Here is a 17,960-nt window from a genome sequence, read left to right as displayed (position 1 = left end):
CCATTGCATAAAACTCTGTCTTCCCCATAAGAACATTGTTTGAGTTGGGAGTTTGTTCCTGATTTGACATAAATTAAATGATGAAAATGTCTTACAAGTAAAGTTATTATAAACAAACCCTTATAATAACTTGTTAGTAAAGCCATGCTCAGTCCTTATGAAACAGGCATGGAGTCATTGTAGACATTAATTACACAAGGGGCCCTCTTCCACTGCAAAATTTTTTATGAAACACGAAAAACTTTACTATGTCTTTAATATGATTTAAAACTAATATGCTAGAAACAGTAAACAGTGAACATTTAATTAGAAATGCTTTTATTAATGTTTAGAAAAGCATTGTGAGAAAAATACCAACTGCTTTGGGCTCTTTATAAAAGCTGGACTGGGCTTCCCTGGTGGCACAGTGGTTGAGAGTCCGCCTGCCAATGCAGGGGACACGGGTTCGTGCCCCGGTCCGGGAAGATCCCAAATGCCGCGGAGCGGCTGAACCCGTGAGCCATGGCCACTGAGCCTGCACATCCGGAGTCTGTGCTCCGCAATGGGAGAGGCTATAACAGTGAGAGGCCCGCGTACAGCAAAAACAAAAACAAACAAAAACAAAAAAAATAAATCACTGTGTGGTTTGTTTCCTGATTGGACACAGGTGGATACACTTGGAATACATATGGCTTCTGTTTTCCCCAAGGAGACTGTGACTGATAGAGGCTAACATAGCCGTAGGTCTATAGGCATCTTGGCACTAAGCAGAAGCAAATGCACATCGTCTCTGGGGTTTCCTTTCCTGCTTAGGTCCTTAGGACTCATTTGTTCATTCAACAACAATTTGTTGAGCACCTGTTACATATCAGTCACTGTTCTAGATGATGGGGATATAGCAATGAACACAAGAAAAACCCTACCTTATATTTTCACAGAAATATATCATCAAATACAAAAGGAAATGAGCTACCATGAAGAGAAGACAAAATGTTAACACATTTACATCCCTATGGTTTTCAGTTATTGCAATTATCAGACAGAAGAAGATGTAAAATAACTAGATACAAAATGTTTAAAGAAATAAAAGATGGGATCACAGGAATAAGCAAGGGATCAAAAAGACAAACAATAACAAGTGTTGGGGAAGATGTGGAGAAATTGGAACCCTTATACATTGCTAGTGGGATTGTAAAATGGTGCATCCCCTTTGGAAAACCTTCTGGCAATTCCTCAAACTGTTAAATACTGAGTTATCACGTAACCTAGATATACAGGTATATGACCAAGAGAAAAGAAAATATACATCCACACACAAAAAGTACATGACTATTTACAGTAGCCAGGTCATGGAAGCAACCAAACTGTCCATCTACAGATGAATGGATAAAGAAGATGTGGCACATATATACAATGGAATATTACTCAGCCATAAAAAGGAACGAAATTGGGTCATTTGTAGAGACGTGGATGGACCTAGAGACTGGCATACAGAGTGAAGTAAGTCAGAAAGAGAAAAACAAATATCGTATATTAATGCATATATGTGGAATCTAGAAAAATGGTACAGATGAACTGGTTTGCAAGGCAGAAATAGAGACACTGCGTAGAGGACAAACATATGGACACCAAGGGGGGAAAGTGGCAGCGGGGTGGGGTGGTGGTGTGATGAATTGGGAGATTGGGATTGACATGTATACACTAATATGTACAAAATAGATAATGAATAAGAACCTGCTGTATAAAAAATTAAATAATTAAATTAAAAAAAAACAAAACAGGGCTTCCCTGGTGGCGCAGTGGTTGAGAGTCCGCCTGCCGATGCAGTGGACACGGGTTCGTGCCCCAGTCTGGGAAGATCCCACATGCCGCGGAGCGGCTGGGCCCGTGAGCCATGGCCATTGAGGCTGCGCGTCCGGAGCCTGTGCTCCGCAACGGGAGAGGCCACAACAGTGAGAGGCCCGCGTACCGCAAAAACAAAAACAAAAACAAAAACAAAAACAAAACAACTAGTACATGAATGTTCGTGGCAGCATTATTCATAATAGCCCCAAAGTAAGAACAACCTGAATGTCCATCAACTGGTAAATAAATAAAATATGGTAGACCCGTACAATGGAATTTTATTCAGCCATAAGAAGGAACAAAGTACTGCTATTTCCTACAATATGGATGAATCTTGGAAATATTTTGCTAGATGAAAGAAGCCAGTTACAGAAGGCCATATATTGTATGACTCCATTCATATGAATTGTCCAGAACAGGCAAATCCATAGAGACAGAAAATAGATTAGTGGCTTTTGGGAGACAGAGGCAGAAGGGAATTTGTAGTAACTGCTAACGAGTATAGAGTTTCTTTTGAGGGTGACAGAATTGTTCTAGAATTCATGATAATTGTTTCACAACTTCTGTGAATATGCTAAAAACCAATGAACTGTACACTTTCAAAGGGTGAATCTTATTATTTGCAAATTATATCTCAATAGAGCTGTTACTTTTAAAAAATAAGCAAGGCAAAGAGACAACTGCAAATGACCAGACACATCTGAAAAGGAAGCAAATAGAACTTAACAATTTAACTCTTGAGATTAAAAACTCAATGGGAACTTCCCTGGTGGTGAAGTGGTTAAGAATCTGCCTGCCAATGCAGGGGACACGGGTTCGAGCCCTGGTCTGGGAAGATCCCACACGCTGCAGAGCAACTAAGCCCGTGCACCACAACTACTGAGCCTGCACTCTAGAGCCCGTGTGCCACAACTACTGAGCCCACACGCCACAACTACTGAAGCCCGCATGCCTAGAGCGCATGATCTGAAACAAAGAGAAGCCTCTGCAATGAGAAGCCCACGCACCACAACGAAGAGTAGCCCCGGTTTGACGCAACTAGAAAAAGGCCGCACGCAGCAACAAAGACTCAACACAGCCAAAAAAAGAAAAAAAAAAGAGTAGCCCCCACTTGCTTCAACTAGAGAAAGCCCGCGGGCAGCAATGAAGACCCAATACAGAAAAATAAATAAATAAAATAAATAAATTTATTTTAAAAAACCTCAATGGACAGGCTAAACAACAGATTAATTAACCACAGCTGGATAGGGAATTAGTGAACAGGAGATAGATCTGAGAAAACTACCCAGAATGAGGCACAGGGAGTCAAGGAGATGAGAAATATGACTGAGAGGTTAAGAGAAGGGAAGATGGAATGAGGTCTAAAAAATATCCAGTCGGAATCCCAGAAGCAGAGAATAGAGAGACTAAAGGAGAAGCAATATTTGAAAAGCTAACAGCTAAAAATTTCCAGATCTGATAAAAGACACCAACATATGGATAGGAGAAACAGAACATGCATCGAGCAGGTTAAAAAAGACATACACCTGGACATATTGTAGGGAAACCACAGAGCACTAAAGGCAAAAATGTTAAAAGCAGCTAGAGAGAAAAGAAAGATTGTCTGCAGAGAAACAATTGGACAGTGACAGCAACAGTGAATCTATACATTCTTTTTTTATATATTCTTTTCCATTATGGTTTATCACAGGATATTGAATATAGTCCCCACAACAGTGAATCTAAAAGATAGAAAAATATCTTCAAAGTACTGAGGGAAAATAACTGTTAACCCAGAATTGTGTACCCAGCAAAACTATCTTTCAAGAATAAATGTAAGATAGAAACATGAAGGTAAAATAGGGACATTTTTAGAAAAAAAAACAGAGATTTTACCACTAACGGACCTTCACTAAAACAACTTCTAGAAGATGCACTTCAGGAAGAAGGAAAATGAGCCCAGAAGGAAGGCCTGGAATGCAAGACGAAATGGTGAGCAAAGAAATCAGTAAATATGTAGATAATTCCAAACACACTGTCTGCAAAAAACAAGTAATGAAAGATGGTGATGGCATGTAATTTGTGGGGTTGAAAAATGACAGGCACAAATACTGGACAATAATAATTTATAGGTGGGGGAAGGAGAGTGAGGCTGGTGAGAGGAGGTAGAGTGTTCTGAGTTCTTCTTGAGAAGGTTCAAGTACTGTTGACTTTAGACTTTGTTAAATGTGCCTGGTAAAATTTCAAGGGTAATTACTAAAAACACAGAAAGTATAACTTCCACACCAGTAGAGCAGAAAATAGAGTAAGAAAACAAAAACAAAAAGTCGGTTTAGGGCTTCCCTGGTGGTGCAGTGGTTGACAGTCCGCCTGCCGATGCAGGGGACACGGGTTCGTGCCCCGGTCCGGGAAGATCCCACATGCTGCAGAGCGGCTGGGCCCGTGAGCCATGGTCTCTGAGTCTGTGCATCCGGAGCCTGTGCTCCGCAACGGGAGAGGCCACAACAGTGAGAGGCCCGCATACCGCAAAAAAAAAAAAAAAAAAAAAAAAAAGTCAGTTTAGAAAAAAAAAAGTTGAAAGAAGTTTCGAAAAGAGAACAAATAGAAAATAAAAATTAAGATGTAGAAATATTATCAGTAATCACAATAAGTATAAATGGGATAAACAAAAGACAGATTCTCAGACCTAGATTTAAAAAAAGCCCCTAAAAACTAGACAAACCTAATATAAAAGGACACAGAAAAGATGAAAGTAAAATGATGAACAAAAGTAAAATGCTAATTAAAAGAAAGCTGGTGCAATATATTGGTATTAGACAAAATAGACTATAAGGCAAAATGTATTATTAGGGCCTTTCATCATTTTCATGATAAAAGGTTTGATCCACCAGATATAATAGTCCAAAAGTTGTGGGCACCTACTAAAATAGTATCCAAATACATAAAATGAAATGTATAGAACTATGGATAGAAATTGACTAATCTGGGACTTCCCTGGTGGTCCAGTGGTTAAGAATCTGCCTTCCAATGCATGGGATGCATGTTCGATCCCTGGTTGGGGAACTAAGATCCCACATGCCACGGGGTAACTAAGCCTGTGTGCTGCAACTACAGAGCCCACACGCTCTGGAGCCCGTGCGTCATAACTACAGAGCCCACGTGTTCTGGAGCACGTGCACCGCAACTACTGAGCCCATGCATCACAACTAGAGAGCCCACGCACCACAACTACTGAGCCCACACGCCCTGGAGCCCACACCCACAACTAGAGAGAAGCCCACACACCGCAATGAAGAGCCCACATGCTGCAATGAAAAGAAAAGATCCCGCGTGCTGCGACTAAGACCCAATGCAAGGACTCCCCTGGTGGTGCAGTGGTTAAGTGTGGTTAAGACTCCGCACTCCCAATGCAGGGGGCCCGGGTTTGATCCCTGCTCAGGGAACTAGATCCCACATGTATGCCGCAACTAAGAGTTTGCATGCCACAACTAAGGAGCCCAAGTGCTGCAACTAAGGAGCCTGCCTCCCACAACTAAGGAGCCCACTGGCCACAACTAAGACCTGGTGCAACCAAAAAAAAGAAAAGAAAAAGACCCAACACAGCCAAAACTAAATACATAAATAAATATTAAAAAAAAAAAGAAATTGATAACCCACTAACATAGTGGGAGATTTCAATACAATGATCTCAATTATTAATGGGTCAAAAAAGATTTGAATAACACAATTAACCAGCTAGATTTAGTGGATATTTATAAGTCACTCTATATCCAACAATCAAGGAATAGACATTCTTTCCAAGTGCACATGGAGCACTTCCAAAAGTTGACCATATAAAAGGCCTTATAGCCGGTTTCAACAAATTTCAAAGAATCTGATTCACATAAATCACATTTTATGACCTACGATCATAGTTATAATTTATGCAATTAAATTAAGTCTTTAACAGAAAGATAAATGACACCCCCCCTCCTGAGTTTTGAAAATTAGAAAGTACATTTCTTTTTTAAAAATTAATTAATTAATTAACTTTTGGCTGCACTGGGTTTTTGTTGCTATGTGCGGACTTTCTCTAGTTGCGGCGAGCGGGGGCTACTCTTCATTGCGGTGTGCAGGCTTCTCATTGCAGTGGCTTCTCTTGTTGCGGAGCATGGGCTCTAGGTGCGTGGGCTTCAGTAGTTGTGGCACGCGGGCCCTAGAGCCCGCGGGCTTCAGGAGTTGTGGCACCCAGGCTTAGTTGCTCCGCGGCATGTGGGATCTTCCCGGACCAGGGATCGAACCTGTGTGCCCTGCGTCGGCAGGCGGATTCTTAACCACTGCGCCACCAGGGAAGTCCCAGAAAGTACATTTCTATATAATATAGGAGTCAAGCAAGATATTATAATAGAAATTGAAAGTTGTATAGAAACAACTATATGATATGTGATGAAAATTGTACATATCAAAACTGGTGGATGCAGCAAAAATGGTAATTACAGGGAAATTTATAGCTTTAGATGCTTACATTAAAAAAGAAAAAAGGCTGAAAATTAATGAGCTAGCTTTCGCTCTAAGAGGAAAAATAACCCCAGTAGAATAAACACAAAGAAAGTTTAAGAAAAGATATAAAGATAAGAGCAAAAAGTAATGAAATGAAATGAATATACAATAGAGATGATCAACAAGCCCAGGCCAGATAAAACAGACAAACTTTTGGTAAGATTCATTAAATAAGAGAGTAGTAGGTAGCATGCATAAACAAGCAATAATAGGAATGGAGAACAGAAGAAAGTTGAAAATCCAGAAGAGATTAAAAAGATAAGATGAGCATGCCATAAAGAATAAAACATGAATTAATCAATGAATTAAAAAACTTACTAGAAAGGGACACATTTCTAGAAACATATAACTTATCGAAGCTGTAACAAGAAAGCTTGAGTTCCCAACAGTTATTAAAGAAATTGAATCAGTGGCTTAAAAAAAAATCAAGCCTTGCTGGTTTTCAGGCAATTCCTAGCAGATTTTCATGGAACAAATGATTCTAATTTCACACGAACAAAGACTATCCAAAGAAGCAATGCTCCTCAACTCATATGAGGTTAGTATAACTTTGAAATAAAATCAGTCAAGTATGAAAAAGTATGAGAAAGAAAATAACAGACCAGAATCCCTCATGAACATATTAGATGGAAATACTATAAACAAAATACTAGCAAATCAAATCCAACAGCATATATTAAAGGCTATTCATCATGACTAAGCTGGATTTATCCCTAGAATATTTGGATCATTTAACATAAAAGCCCATGACTTTAATTCATTGCATTAATGGGTTAAAGGAGAAGTTGTATGATTATCTAAATAGATCTAGTAAAGGCAGTCAGTAAAAATCAACATTCATTCTTGGTAAAAACTCTTAGTAAAGCAGGAATAAAAAAAACATCCTAACATTAAGACATCATCTTTTTAAAAAAAAGCCTACAGTAGTCATCATTCTTAATGATGAATCATTGAAAGCATTGTTCCTTTAAGAGCAGAACGAGGCAAAGGAGTCTGCCATCACCTCTTCTGCTCCACAAGGCAAGGATAAGACAGATATAAGGAGAGAGAAGGAAACAATACTGTCATTATTTGTAGCTAATATAATTGTTTATGTAGAAAACCCCAAAAGAATCTACAGACAAATTATTAGAATTAATGAGAGAGCTTACCAAGGTTGTTAAATACAATTCACCAAGGTTGCTAAATACAGAAACTGATATATATCTCCTTAGATTAAGATCTTAATCTTAAAATTACAAAGAGATAAACCAGTTAAAAATGGGCAAAAGACATGAATAGGCACTTTACAAAAAAGGAAACAAATCTCCAATAAAAATTAAAATACACTCGACCTCATTGATGGCCAGGGAAACATGCTACAAGTCAATGCCACAATAAGATCCGGTTTTCCAACTCCATTGGCAACAACTAAGAAATTTAGTAACACCGAGTACTGATGGAGATGAAGATCACTGGGACCTTTTATATACTACAAATGGAGTGTAAATTGGTACAACTTTGAAAGACACTTTGGCTATATGTATTTTGTAAAATTGAACTAGATATGTTATAAAGAAGTTCTTGCACATGCATAAGAATATTCATTGTCATACTGTTAAAAAATGGCAAAAAATTGGAGGCTACCAAATGTCCATTGATAGGAGAATGGATAAATAAATAGCTATCTATTCCTACAGGGAATCAACTCCAGCTACACACATAACATGGTCAAATATAATGTATGAAAAAGGCAAGTCGCAGAAAACTGCATAAAATCATGACAGCACTTTTCTAAAGCTAAAATGAGTAAATTAAACAATATTTCGTTTAGGGATGCATATACAAATGATAAAACAACCTATTTTTTAAAATCAAGAAAATGGTCAACATAAAATTCAAGCCAGAATTATCTCTAATGAGGAGGCAGGATAAATTAGGAAAAAGGCATACAGGTGGATGCATTAATAGGTAATGTTCTAGTTCTTAAGATGGATGGTGCACTTCCAGGTGTTTATTTTATATTGCATTTATTATTTTGATGTTTCAAATACGATGCATAAAATGTTTAAAAAGTGGCCTGTAGTTTCCTATTTTCACCACTACATGGCAGGCTAGTCCGCCAGTAAAGTGACTCCTGAATGGGAAAGGCTGGTGAAGATGAAACTGTACCTAATGACAGTGTTCTAGTAAGCACTCAATTTCCCCTGTAGGAACACATGCAAAATGTAAAACAGGGCTTTTTGTTCTGAGTGTTTACATGCACAACCAGGGCAGCTCAGGTGCACATTACTCTGACCTGGATCTTGCAGCTCTGTTGTCAGGTTTTGTTTTTCCTTTCTTTTTGCCTTATGTAACTATTTTTGAAAACTTAAAAGTGTATCTGCTTAAAAAAAAAAAAAGAAGTGTATCTGCTTAAATGTTGATTTTTATTTTTCAGAACTTTCCAGTATTTCCCAAGGTTTCATTTCTAAATTAACAACATGGAGCATACGGTTGGTTACTTGGTTTCCCTCTTGGCAATTGACACATCTAACTTCCCCTTCTAACGTTTATTGATTAGGGGCGGTTTTGTAGCATTAGCATTAGAACCACTGCCTTAATGAATGTCTGGATGACGCTGTTACATACAGGAATATTTAAAAATCAGTAACAGTGTTAAAATAGCAGCACAATATTCACAATAGTCATCAAAATTACTCACAGGAATTCTGGTGCCAAATTGCACCAGTCACAGGAAGTGACTGACAAACGTTGGTAGGTATTTCTGTTTTAGCAGCCAATGTTATGCCACCAAGTGGCAACAGTACAAACGGTCCTCCAGCCACCCACTTCCTTTTTCATGCTCTAGACCTGCCCTGTCCACTTGATCAGCCACTAGCCCCATGTGGCAATTGAGGTCTTGGAACGAGATGTGACCTAAGTGTAAAATACACACTGGATTTTGAGGACTTAGTATGAAAAAAAAAAAAAGTAAAATGTCTCAGTAATTTTAATATTGATTACATGTTGAGATGATAATATTTTTGGATATGTTAGGGTAAATAAAATATATTAAAATTAATCTCACCTTTTTAATTAGACACTAGAACATTTCAAATTACATACGTGACTCGCCTGTGGGGCTCACATTTTATCTCTATTGGACAGCACAGCTCTAGATGTTATCACCAAGACTTGCGATCCCTACCTACCAGGGCCGGCTGCATGGGTGTGTGGCCGGTGCAGTCGTACAGGGGGTCCCATGTTCTGAAGTGCTGTTACTGCCTCGAAATCCTTAATTGTATCTTTGAATTTGCGTTTCAGAAGGAAGTCGCCTAGAACAATGGAGCATGCGCCAGGGGCTGGAAGCCTTGGCTCGTGCACCATCCCGCCTCCCCCCGCCTCCCGGTGTCCCTGGCCCTGTTCGGCGACTGCTGCCCCCTTCCGTCCCCGGCAGGGTTCTGGGCGCGGCTATGGGAAGGGTCAGGGGTGTGATGGTGCCCATCCCTTCCCCGGGCTGGCTGCGCAGGGTCTCTCGCCCACCCCAATCCCGGGGCGAGAGTTTCACCGGCGCAGAGGTCTCAGTACCGTTGGGAGTCGCCTGTCTGCCCCGCTTTGGGCAGGGGGCCCTGGGGCAGGAGAGACACCTGGCCTGACCTCTCCAGACTCCGCCAGGCTAGGGCGGTCATCTGCTGGCAGGAGCCGGACCCAGCAGCACGCAGGCCTGCGCTCGCTGCAACCCTGCAGGAGGGATGCACCCTGGGGGACCGCTCTAGCTAGAGAGTGTCCGCGTGTTCCGGAAGCGCGCCCCACTCTGGCTCCGAGCTTGGAGGAGGATTGGGAGGGCTCTTTTCCTCCTAACGACCTTCCTCCGTCTTTCTTGTGTTTGTCTCTTATGGACAGCTCAAGGCACCCCTGGGGACAAACCGTAACTCACAAATTATGTAATTTCTGTATTGTGTGATTCCGTGTGTAAGTGAAATACTATGATAGTTGCATTTAAAATTGGCGTTGCACAACAGAAAGATCAATGGTAAAATTCATGTTAGTAATTACAGTTTTAATTTTCTTTATGTAAAATTTACCATCTTAATTAATCATTTTAATTGTACAGCTCAGTACCATCAAGTATTTACATTGCTGTGCAACCAACACCTCCATGTTGCAGTCATGTCAGAATTTCTTTCCTTGTTAAGACTGAATAATATTCCATTGTACGTATACACCACATTTTATCCATTCATCCAGCCATGGGCATTTGGGTTGCTTCCACTTTTTGGCTATTGTGCATAATGCTGCTATAAATGTGTGTGTATAAATATCTCTTTCCATTGTTTTTGCTAAAATAAACAAGACTGCAATTAATACCTTTGTACATACATCACTTTGCATGCTTGTAAGTCCATTTCTAGGATAAATTCCTAAAAGTAAAATTGTTGGGTCAAAGGAAATGTGCATTTTATAATTTGTTAAATATTGCCAAATTGCTGTCCACAGATGTTGAACCATTTTACACAGCCACCCCAGTGCTGTATGTTTTCAAACTTTTTGATCTTTGACAATATGCTAGATTAAAAATGGTATTTCTGTCAATAAGAATGAACAGAAACATGTGAAATACGTTTAAGTCCATGAGTTTGTAGTAATACAGTAAACTTCCCCAGCAATCTGTAATGTTCATTTTTGGAGGATGCTAGGGAAACAATTCATTATTTTGAAACAAACAAAAACAAAAAGAAAGAATCAAGTATGACCTGCCTTTTCTATGTAAACTGTATGTCAGGATAGCTAAATAGTTCACAAGAGGAAGTTTCTCTTTATAAAAGTATTCTCATTATTAAATAAAGAAGAAATAATGCAACCACTAAGGAAATGATGGATGTAGGCAATGATCATCAATGGTTGCAAAGAGAGACCGAGATAAAGTGAGAAAGATGAGTAGACATCCATCCTATGCTTCGTAATAGGAGACCACTGTGCTACCTCTCAACTATTCTTGCCTAAACACTCAAACCTGAATCTGACTGAGTCACCAGGTCTAACTGCCAACAAGTTACAGAAAATATAGGGATGAGAAGAACATGCTAAACAACAAATCAAGGGGATGCAATCAGCAAAATTCAGACTGTAGGAAACTCTACAGGACAAGTGACCTAGTTTCTTCAATAAATAAATTAAAAAAGAAGAAGGAAAAAAAAAGGGGGGGAGGGATAGGGAATCTCTAAATTAAATTTAAGGTACATAGCATCCAAGTGTAATATATGGGTCTTATTTAGATCCTGATTCAAATGAAAAAACATGTGCTATCATTTATGAGACATTTAGGAATGTGAACCCTGATTGGATATTTAATGATATTAAGGAATTAATTGTTGATCTTAAGATATTACGGTATTATGCTATTTTATAATATTATATTTTAGATAATATGGTACTATTTTTCAGATTTATGATATTATAGTTAGGTTAAAAAAATCTTATCTTTTAAAGATATATACTAAAATAATTATTGATGAAATGATACAATGTCTGAGATTTGCTTTGAAATAATACAATGGGAATGTGTGTGGGATGGGGTATGGATGAACCATGACTGACTATGAGCTTATGATTATTGAATCCAGGTGATTCGTACTCTACAATTCTCTCTACTTTTGTTTATGTTTGTGATTTTTCCAAATAAAGAAGCTCATTAAAAAAAAAAAGACAATGAAAGGGTAATCAGAAACAATGAGTACAGATGGCTCTTTTTGGGAATTTTGATGCAAAAAGGAAAAAAAAAGCAACAGCTATTGGGTCAACAGAAGGGTATTACAAAAAAAAAACCAACACCTTAATTATTCAAGTATTACATATGTATGGAAAAGTGTACTGCACAAGGAATCCTCACCAAATAAATACCCCCATATATTAAAAAAGGTATTTTACTGGGTCTTTTGGGTAAACATATATAGAAAACAAATGAACCCCACATCTAGGAGTATAACATTTAGCCCCCACACACGGTGAACTCACAGTATGGAAAGGACAGAGCAAAAACAGGTAAAAATAGGCAGGCTTCCACTTTTATGAGAAAGGGGATTTCAAGCTAAGAAGTTGGTCTTGTTAAATAAGAACTGAGACCACCCATGTCAACATGACACAACTGCTCTAGGAAATTCTAGTCCAGGAGGATAAATAGATTAATTGTTTGTTTCAAGAAATTAATTTATCTGGGCAAATCGTTTGCTCATCTGGGACAGGACAGGTGTCTCTCAGGACCACAGACTGCTCACACAGACAAAGAGCTCACACGTATGACCAAGTTTATTTAACGAGACTTGCTTCAAGACCCCTGCTTTCCTGTGTCTACGGATCTTAAACTGTCTTAAATGTCACAAACTGTGCCCACTCCCCATCAATTTCTTGCTTTGAAAAACCACCTTAAACCACTGGAGCCCAGGCCTCCAAATCCTATAAACACCCTTTCTTGAAATCCTCCTTCTTAGAAACTACACCAAGTCTCTTTCAAGGTGTTATTCTCCCTTTCTGCAGTAAATACTGAATTAACTTAGACTTACTTTGCTTGATCAACAGGTTTTTCTGGTCTTCTTTTGAGGAGGTGGCAGTAGCCAAGAGTTCTCCTAAAATCTGTGAACTTGAACGAGAAAAAAACCTGCCATTTATTTTCAGAAACGTTTAACTGAAAGTGAGCATTTCCTTCAACTACGAATGTGCACAACAAACCACAGTGACTTTTGCACAAGTAAAAATTACTGGTATTTTCAGTCTGCGTTATAGCTGTTGCGTACATCTCAAAATATCATTTCCGCCTAACACTACTTTGAAATGAATGATAGGGTCAGAATTGTGAAGGCGCTGAGATTTTGCCCTCCCTGCAAGCTAACAAGTCAGCTTGCCACAGTTTCCTGGATAAGGACAGAAGACACAAAACTCCTGGATCCCAAATGTAAGACGTTATTACTCACAGCGAAAGGGGTAGCTAGAGTGTCAGCATATTTGCGCTGTTTCCCTGAGCTCTAATTCCCATCGGGCAATGTGGAGGGCCAGGTGACTCGAGCACATGTAGTAGATTATGTTACATAAGAAGAATGTAGAGCCGAGGGCCCAGCACTTGTTTGAGTAAGCAGCAAATAAGCTAGTCTGTTGCCTAAGTGACTACCTACTGAAACCGCTCAATATCACAAGGGTAAACTCAGCAAGGATGTCCAGGACCCCTGGTGGACTGCCTCTCCTACATGAAGTACTAGATCCTGTCACTAATGCATTTATAAAGGAGCAGATGTATTACTCTGTCATCATTTTGTTTTTATATTTTAATATAATTCATTTCCTTTATAATCCTATGTATTTTATTGTATGCATACAAATACATTACTCTGAGACGGGGTTGGTAAGCTTAACCAGGCTGCCAAAGGGGCCCATGGCACAAATAAGGTCAAGAAACTGAAGATTTTCAAAAATATTTTCACCAATAAGTGTGGATATAAAAATAAAATTTTATACAACTCCATTACTCAGGAAAACCTTTTCAGAGCTCTTCTTGTCTAGAAGGCAGAGTGGGAAGGGCCCTGGCACCAAATCCAGGGCACTAGAGTTTGACTTTTAGTTGTATGAACCCCAATTTTCCTTATCTGTAACATGAGATGCTTGTTACCTAACTCACTGGCTCAAAACGTAGAGAGGTACATTGTCACACGTTGCTGGTGGGAGTGTAAATTGAATACCTTTTCTGGAGAGTAATTCGGCTCTATGTACTCAAAAATATTCAAATCCTTCGAGCTAGTAGTTCCATTACTAGAAATTTACTATTAGGACATGATCAGATATATAGACAGAAATGTAAGTAAAAAGATGTTCACGGCAGTATTATTTATAGGTATATACTACACTTCTGTAAATATCTGGAATGTCCAACAATTAGGGCATGGCTACAGAAATTGTGGCACTTCTATACTGATAAATGCAGTCATTATGGATTTTTATAGCTCAATGTTTGGCACCATTAGAAAATGCCTATGATTTTATGTTAAGTGGAAAAAAAATCTAAAACTCTTTACGTAGTATGCCTCCAATTTTGTTTAAGTGCCCTATATATGTATATAGGCTCAGAAAAAAAGCCTAGTTAGAAATTTACTGAAAACGTTACTGCTAGTGGTATAATATATACATATTTGACATTTTAAAATTTACATTTAAAAACATTTCCCAGTATCCCTCAATAAGCATGTGATGCTTTGTAATAAGAGAAGCCAATTATTTTCAAAAGCAGCTCAAAATTGAGCTTATTTATGTGCAATGCTATGGAAATCATACTGTGCTACACAATTGTGAAATGTTATTAGTGTTTTTCTGGGGCTTCAGAAGCATGGTTGGATTCATGTTTAAATCAATAAATTTGACTGCAAGGAAGATACATTGGTCAGTGGGTGGCCCAGTTTTGTGCAGCTCCTCCAGCAGGCGGGCTCCCTCTGCTCGCTCCTGCCCCCTCCCCCTGCAGCCCAGCAGCTGAGAGACTCCCCTGCTCTAACCTCTGTTTGTTTTTCTTCTCCGCCTCCATCCACCACCAAGCCCTCCTTCCTCCGGTTCAAGTCTGTCTGGTCTTGTCTCCTGGGCTGAATCATGCCTCAGAAATGGAAAAAGCCTCAAGGCCAGGGCCTGTGCCATCAATGTGCATAATGAGAGTTTTACTGCAGATTCCAGGTTAGAGGCCTGTGTGTGTGCCATGTTTCTGGGCTTCTGGGCCTGAGCCCTGATGGAACGCTAAAACCATATGGCCAGACAAAGGTGAGGAAAAAGCCACTTCTGTGGCATGATTTGAGGGCATCCTTACCCCAGAGGTCTCTGGTGCCAACTCACTCTCCTCCACTCTTGAGATCTCCACCATAGGAGAAGGCTCCTGTTATAAAATATACATGGATCACCTGGGGCAGCAACATATCCTAATACTAAGACAGGCGCTGGGGCTTCCCTGGTGGCACAGTGGTTAAGAATCCGCCTGCCAATGCGGGGGACACAGGTTCAAGCCCTCGTCCGGGAAGATCCCACATGCCGTGGAGCAACTAAGCCCATGCACCGCAACTACTGAGCCTGCACTCTAGAGCCCGTGAGCCACAACTACTGAGCCTGCGTGCCACAACTACTGGAGCCCGGTCGCCTAGAGCCCGTGCTTTGCAACAAGAGAAGCCACCACAATGAGAAGCCCGTGCACCGCAACGAAGAGTAGCCCCTGCTCGCCGCAACTAGAGAAAGCCCGCATGCAGCAACAAAGACCCAACGCAGCCAAAACTAAATTAATTAATTAATTAAAAAAAAAAGGCTGAGGCTCTGGAATCAGACAGACTCAGTTAGATTTGGATCCCAGCTCCACTACTGCTTGGGGATGTCACTTGATGTCTCTGAGCCTGGGTCTCCTCATTTGTAAACGATGACAAAAAGCACTTACATACACCAAGCCTATGCCAAGCGCAAATCTATGTGCCTTTCTTATATTAACTCATCTGATCTGTGCAACAACCTTATTTAGTCACATGCTGTTATCATCGTGTTCATCTTACAGATGAGGAAACTGAGGCCCAGGGTGGTTAATTAACTTACTCAAAGCCTCACAGGATCAGCACTAAGATGAACCCCAGCAGTACGGTTCTAGAGTCTATGTTTTTAAGGACATGTTTGGGAGGCTCACTGTACGATGGAACGATAGTAATTATGATTTATTAGGAGCTTACTTAGTACCAGGCACTGTGCTAAAGGCTATATAGGAATTTCTCGTTAGTTCCTCCCACCGCCTGGATGAGGGAGGGACTATTGTTACATGCTAACCCTGACCTGGCAGGACAGTCTGCTATATACAAGGCCCTCTATTAAGGGCTGGGCCTTCAGGGGTTGCTACAGCAAAGAAGAACTAAGATGTGTCCATAAATAACCGTGATTCACGGTAGAATCAGAGTTTGATGGAGCTGGCAGAGAGCTTAGAGATTATCTGGTTTAAACTTGTGTTTACTGATGACAAGAACTGACTTGCTTTGTTTTTTCCCACAGGGTTTGGGGATTCAATGATATAATGATAACAATAGCCAACACTTAATGAGTTGCTTGCTGTGTGTGTACGTGTGTTGTTGTGTGTGTGTTTTTCTGTGTCTCTGTGTGTGTTTATCTCATTTAACCCTCACAATGACCAGGTAGAAGCACTGTTATTATCCCATTTCATAGATAAGAAAACGGAGGGAAGAAGCTAAATAGGCAACTTGTCCAGCGTCACACAGTTAGCAAATGGTGGAGCTGGGATGCTGGCAGAGTAGATTCCAGACCTTGGGTGCTGAACCACCATGCTCTCTGCCACCCCAGTTACAGAAGGTGGTTAAGAAGCCTAGGAGGTGGGGGCTGGATTGGGTGGATGGGAAAGTGTTGTAGACCACAAAGTGCTATACAGACATGAGTTATTATTAGAAAGAGGTAAGGGACTCCCCTGGTGGTCCAATGGCTAAGACTCTGTGCTCCCAATGCAGGGGGCCCGGGTTTGATCCCTGGTCAGGGAACTAGATCCCACATGCTACAACTAAGAGTTTGCATGCCGCAACTAAAGATCCAGCATGCCGTAACGAAGATTCCGCATACGGCAACAAAGATCCCGTGTGCTGTAACTAAGACCCAGCGCAGCCAAATAAATAAACAAATATTAAAAAAAAAAGAAAGAGGTAAGGGTTCCAAGAGAGGTATAAAGTGGTACAGAGCTCAGGACAAAACAAGGAAGATCTCTAGGATGAGACAGCGTTTGCTTTGGATTTGGACCTGTGTTCCTGGGTAGGAATGAGGAACGTCCAGGGTGTGTGTGGGATTGCCAGGTGGGGAAGAATTTCCTCTAGCCCTCTCCCATTAACAAAGGATGGATGATCAGATTAGCTAACTAGCACCTAAGCCCAGGAGAAGTGATCAGGACCATAGAAAGCCTTGGGGACCTCCAGCCGAGATCCTAGCTGCAGAGAGCATGTTGGGTGGGGGCCACTCAGAGGGGGATAAAGAGGGAACAGAAAGCTGGTAGCAGGGTCAGGGCATGAGGGTCAGACATCCAGCATCCAAATCCTGACATTCTAACACACTCTAGTTGTGAGGCCATGAGCAAGTTACACATTTCTTTCTTTTTCTTTTTTCTTTTTTCAAAAAATCTTTCCCTGCTCTCCAGTGCATTTTCTTTTTTTTGTTTTTGTATGTCCTTTGTGCTATTTTTTTTCTTATTAGTCATCAGTTTAATACACATCAGTGAATACATGTCCATCCCAATCTCCCAATTCATCACACCACCACCCCCACCCGCCGCTGCTTTCCCCCTTGGTGTCCATACGTTTGTTCTCTACGTCTGGTTACACAACACTTCTATCTCAGTTTCTTCATCTGAAGACTGGGAATGATAATAATGGCATGTCCCTCAGAGGCTTGCGCAAATTTAACATGCTAATCTGTATACAGTGTTTACTATGATGCCTGGCACACGGTAAGCACTCAGTATGAGCTCGCTATTGTTAGTTCTGTTATTGTAATCCCAGGGTACCTGACTGGTACCATGATTCAGGGAGGAATGGGGTCAGAAGAAAGAAGGCACATGTTGACTTCAGTCTACTTTCCTGGTAAACCTAAACCTGGCAGGGGTGAACTTGCTT

The 17,960-nt window shown here is 40.4% G+C and overlaps 1 protein-coding gene across 1 annotated transcript in view; it reads right to left on the bottom strand.

Annotated features, from left to right (window-relative positions):
* Window positions 1–17,960, bottom strand: part of LOC307180138 (uncharacterized protein) — a 31,368-nt gene that overhangs the window by 9,611 nt on the left and 3,797 nt on the right. The window contains exons 3-4 of the mRNA XM_079910276.1: window positions 15,137–15,202; window positions 12,864–12,940 (exon numbers count right to left, since the gene is read on the bottom strand). Of these exons, the coding sequence (XP_079766402.1) occupies window positions 12,864–12,940; window positions 15,137–15,202 (143 nt within the window). The remainder of the gene's footprint in view (window positions 1–12,863; window positions 12,941–15,136; window positions 15,203–17,960) is intronic.

The sequence above is a fragment of the Stenella coeruleoalba genome, assembly GCF_951394435.1.
Source record: "Stenella coeruleoalba genome assembly, chromosome: 2".
In the NCBI taxonomy this organism is placed as follows: Eukaryota; Metazoa; Chordata; class Mammalia; order Artiodactyla; family Delphinidae; genus Stenella; species Stenella coeruleoalba.
This window is presented reverse-complemented; position numbering and strand designations above follow the sequence as displayed.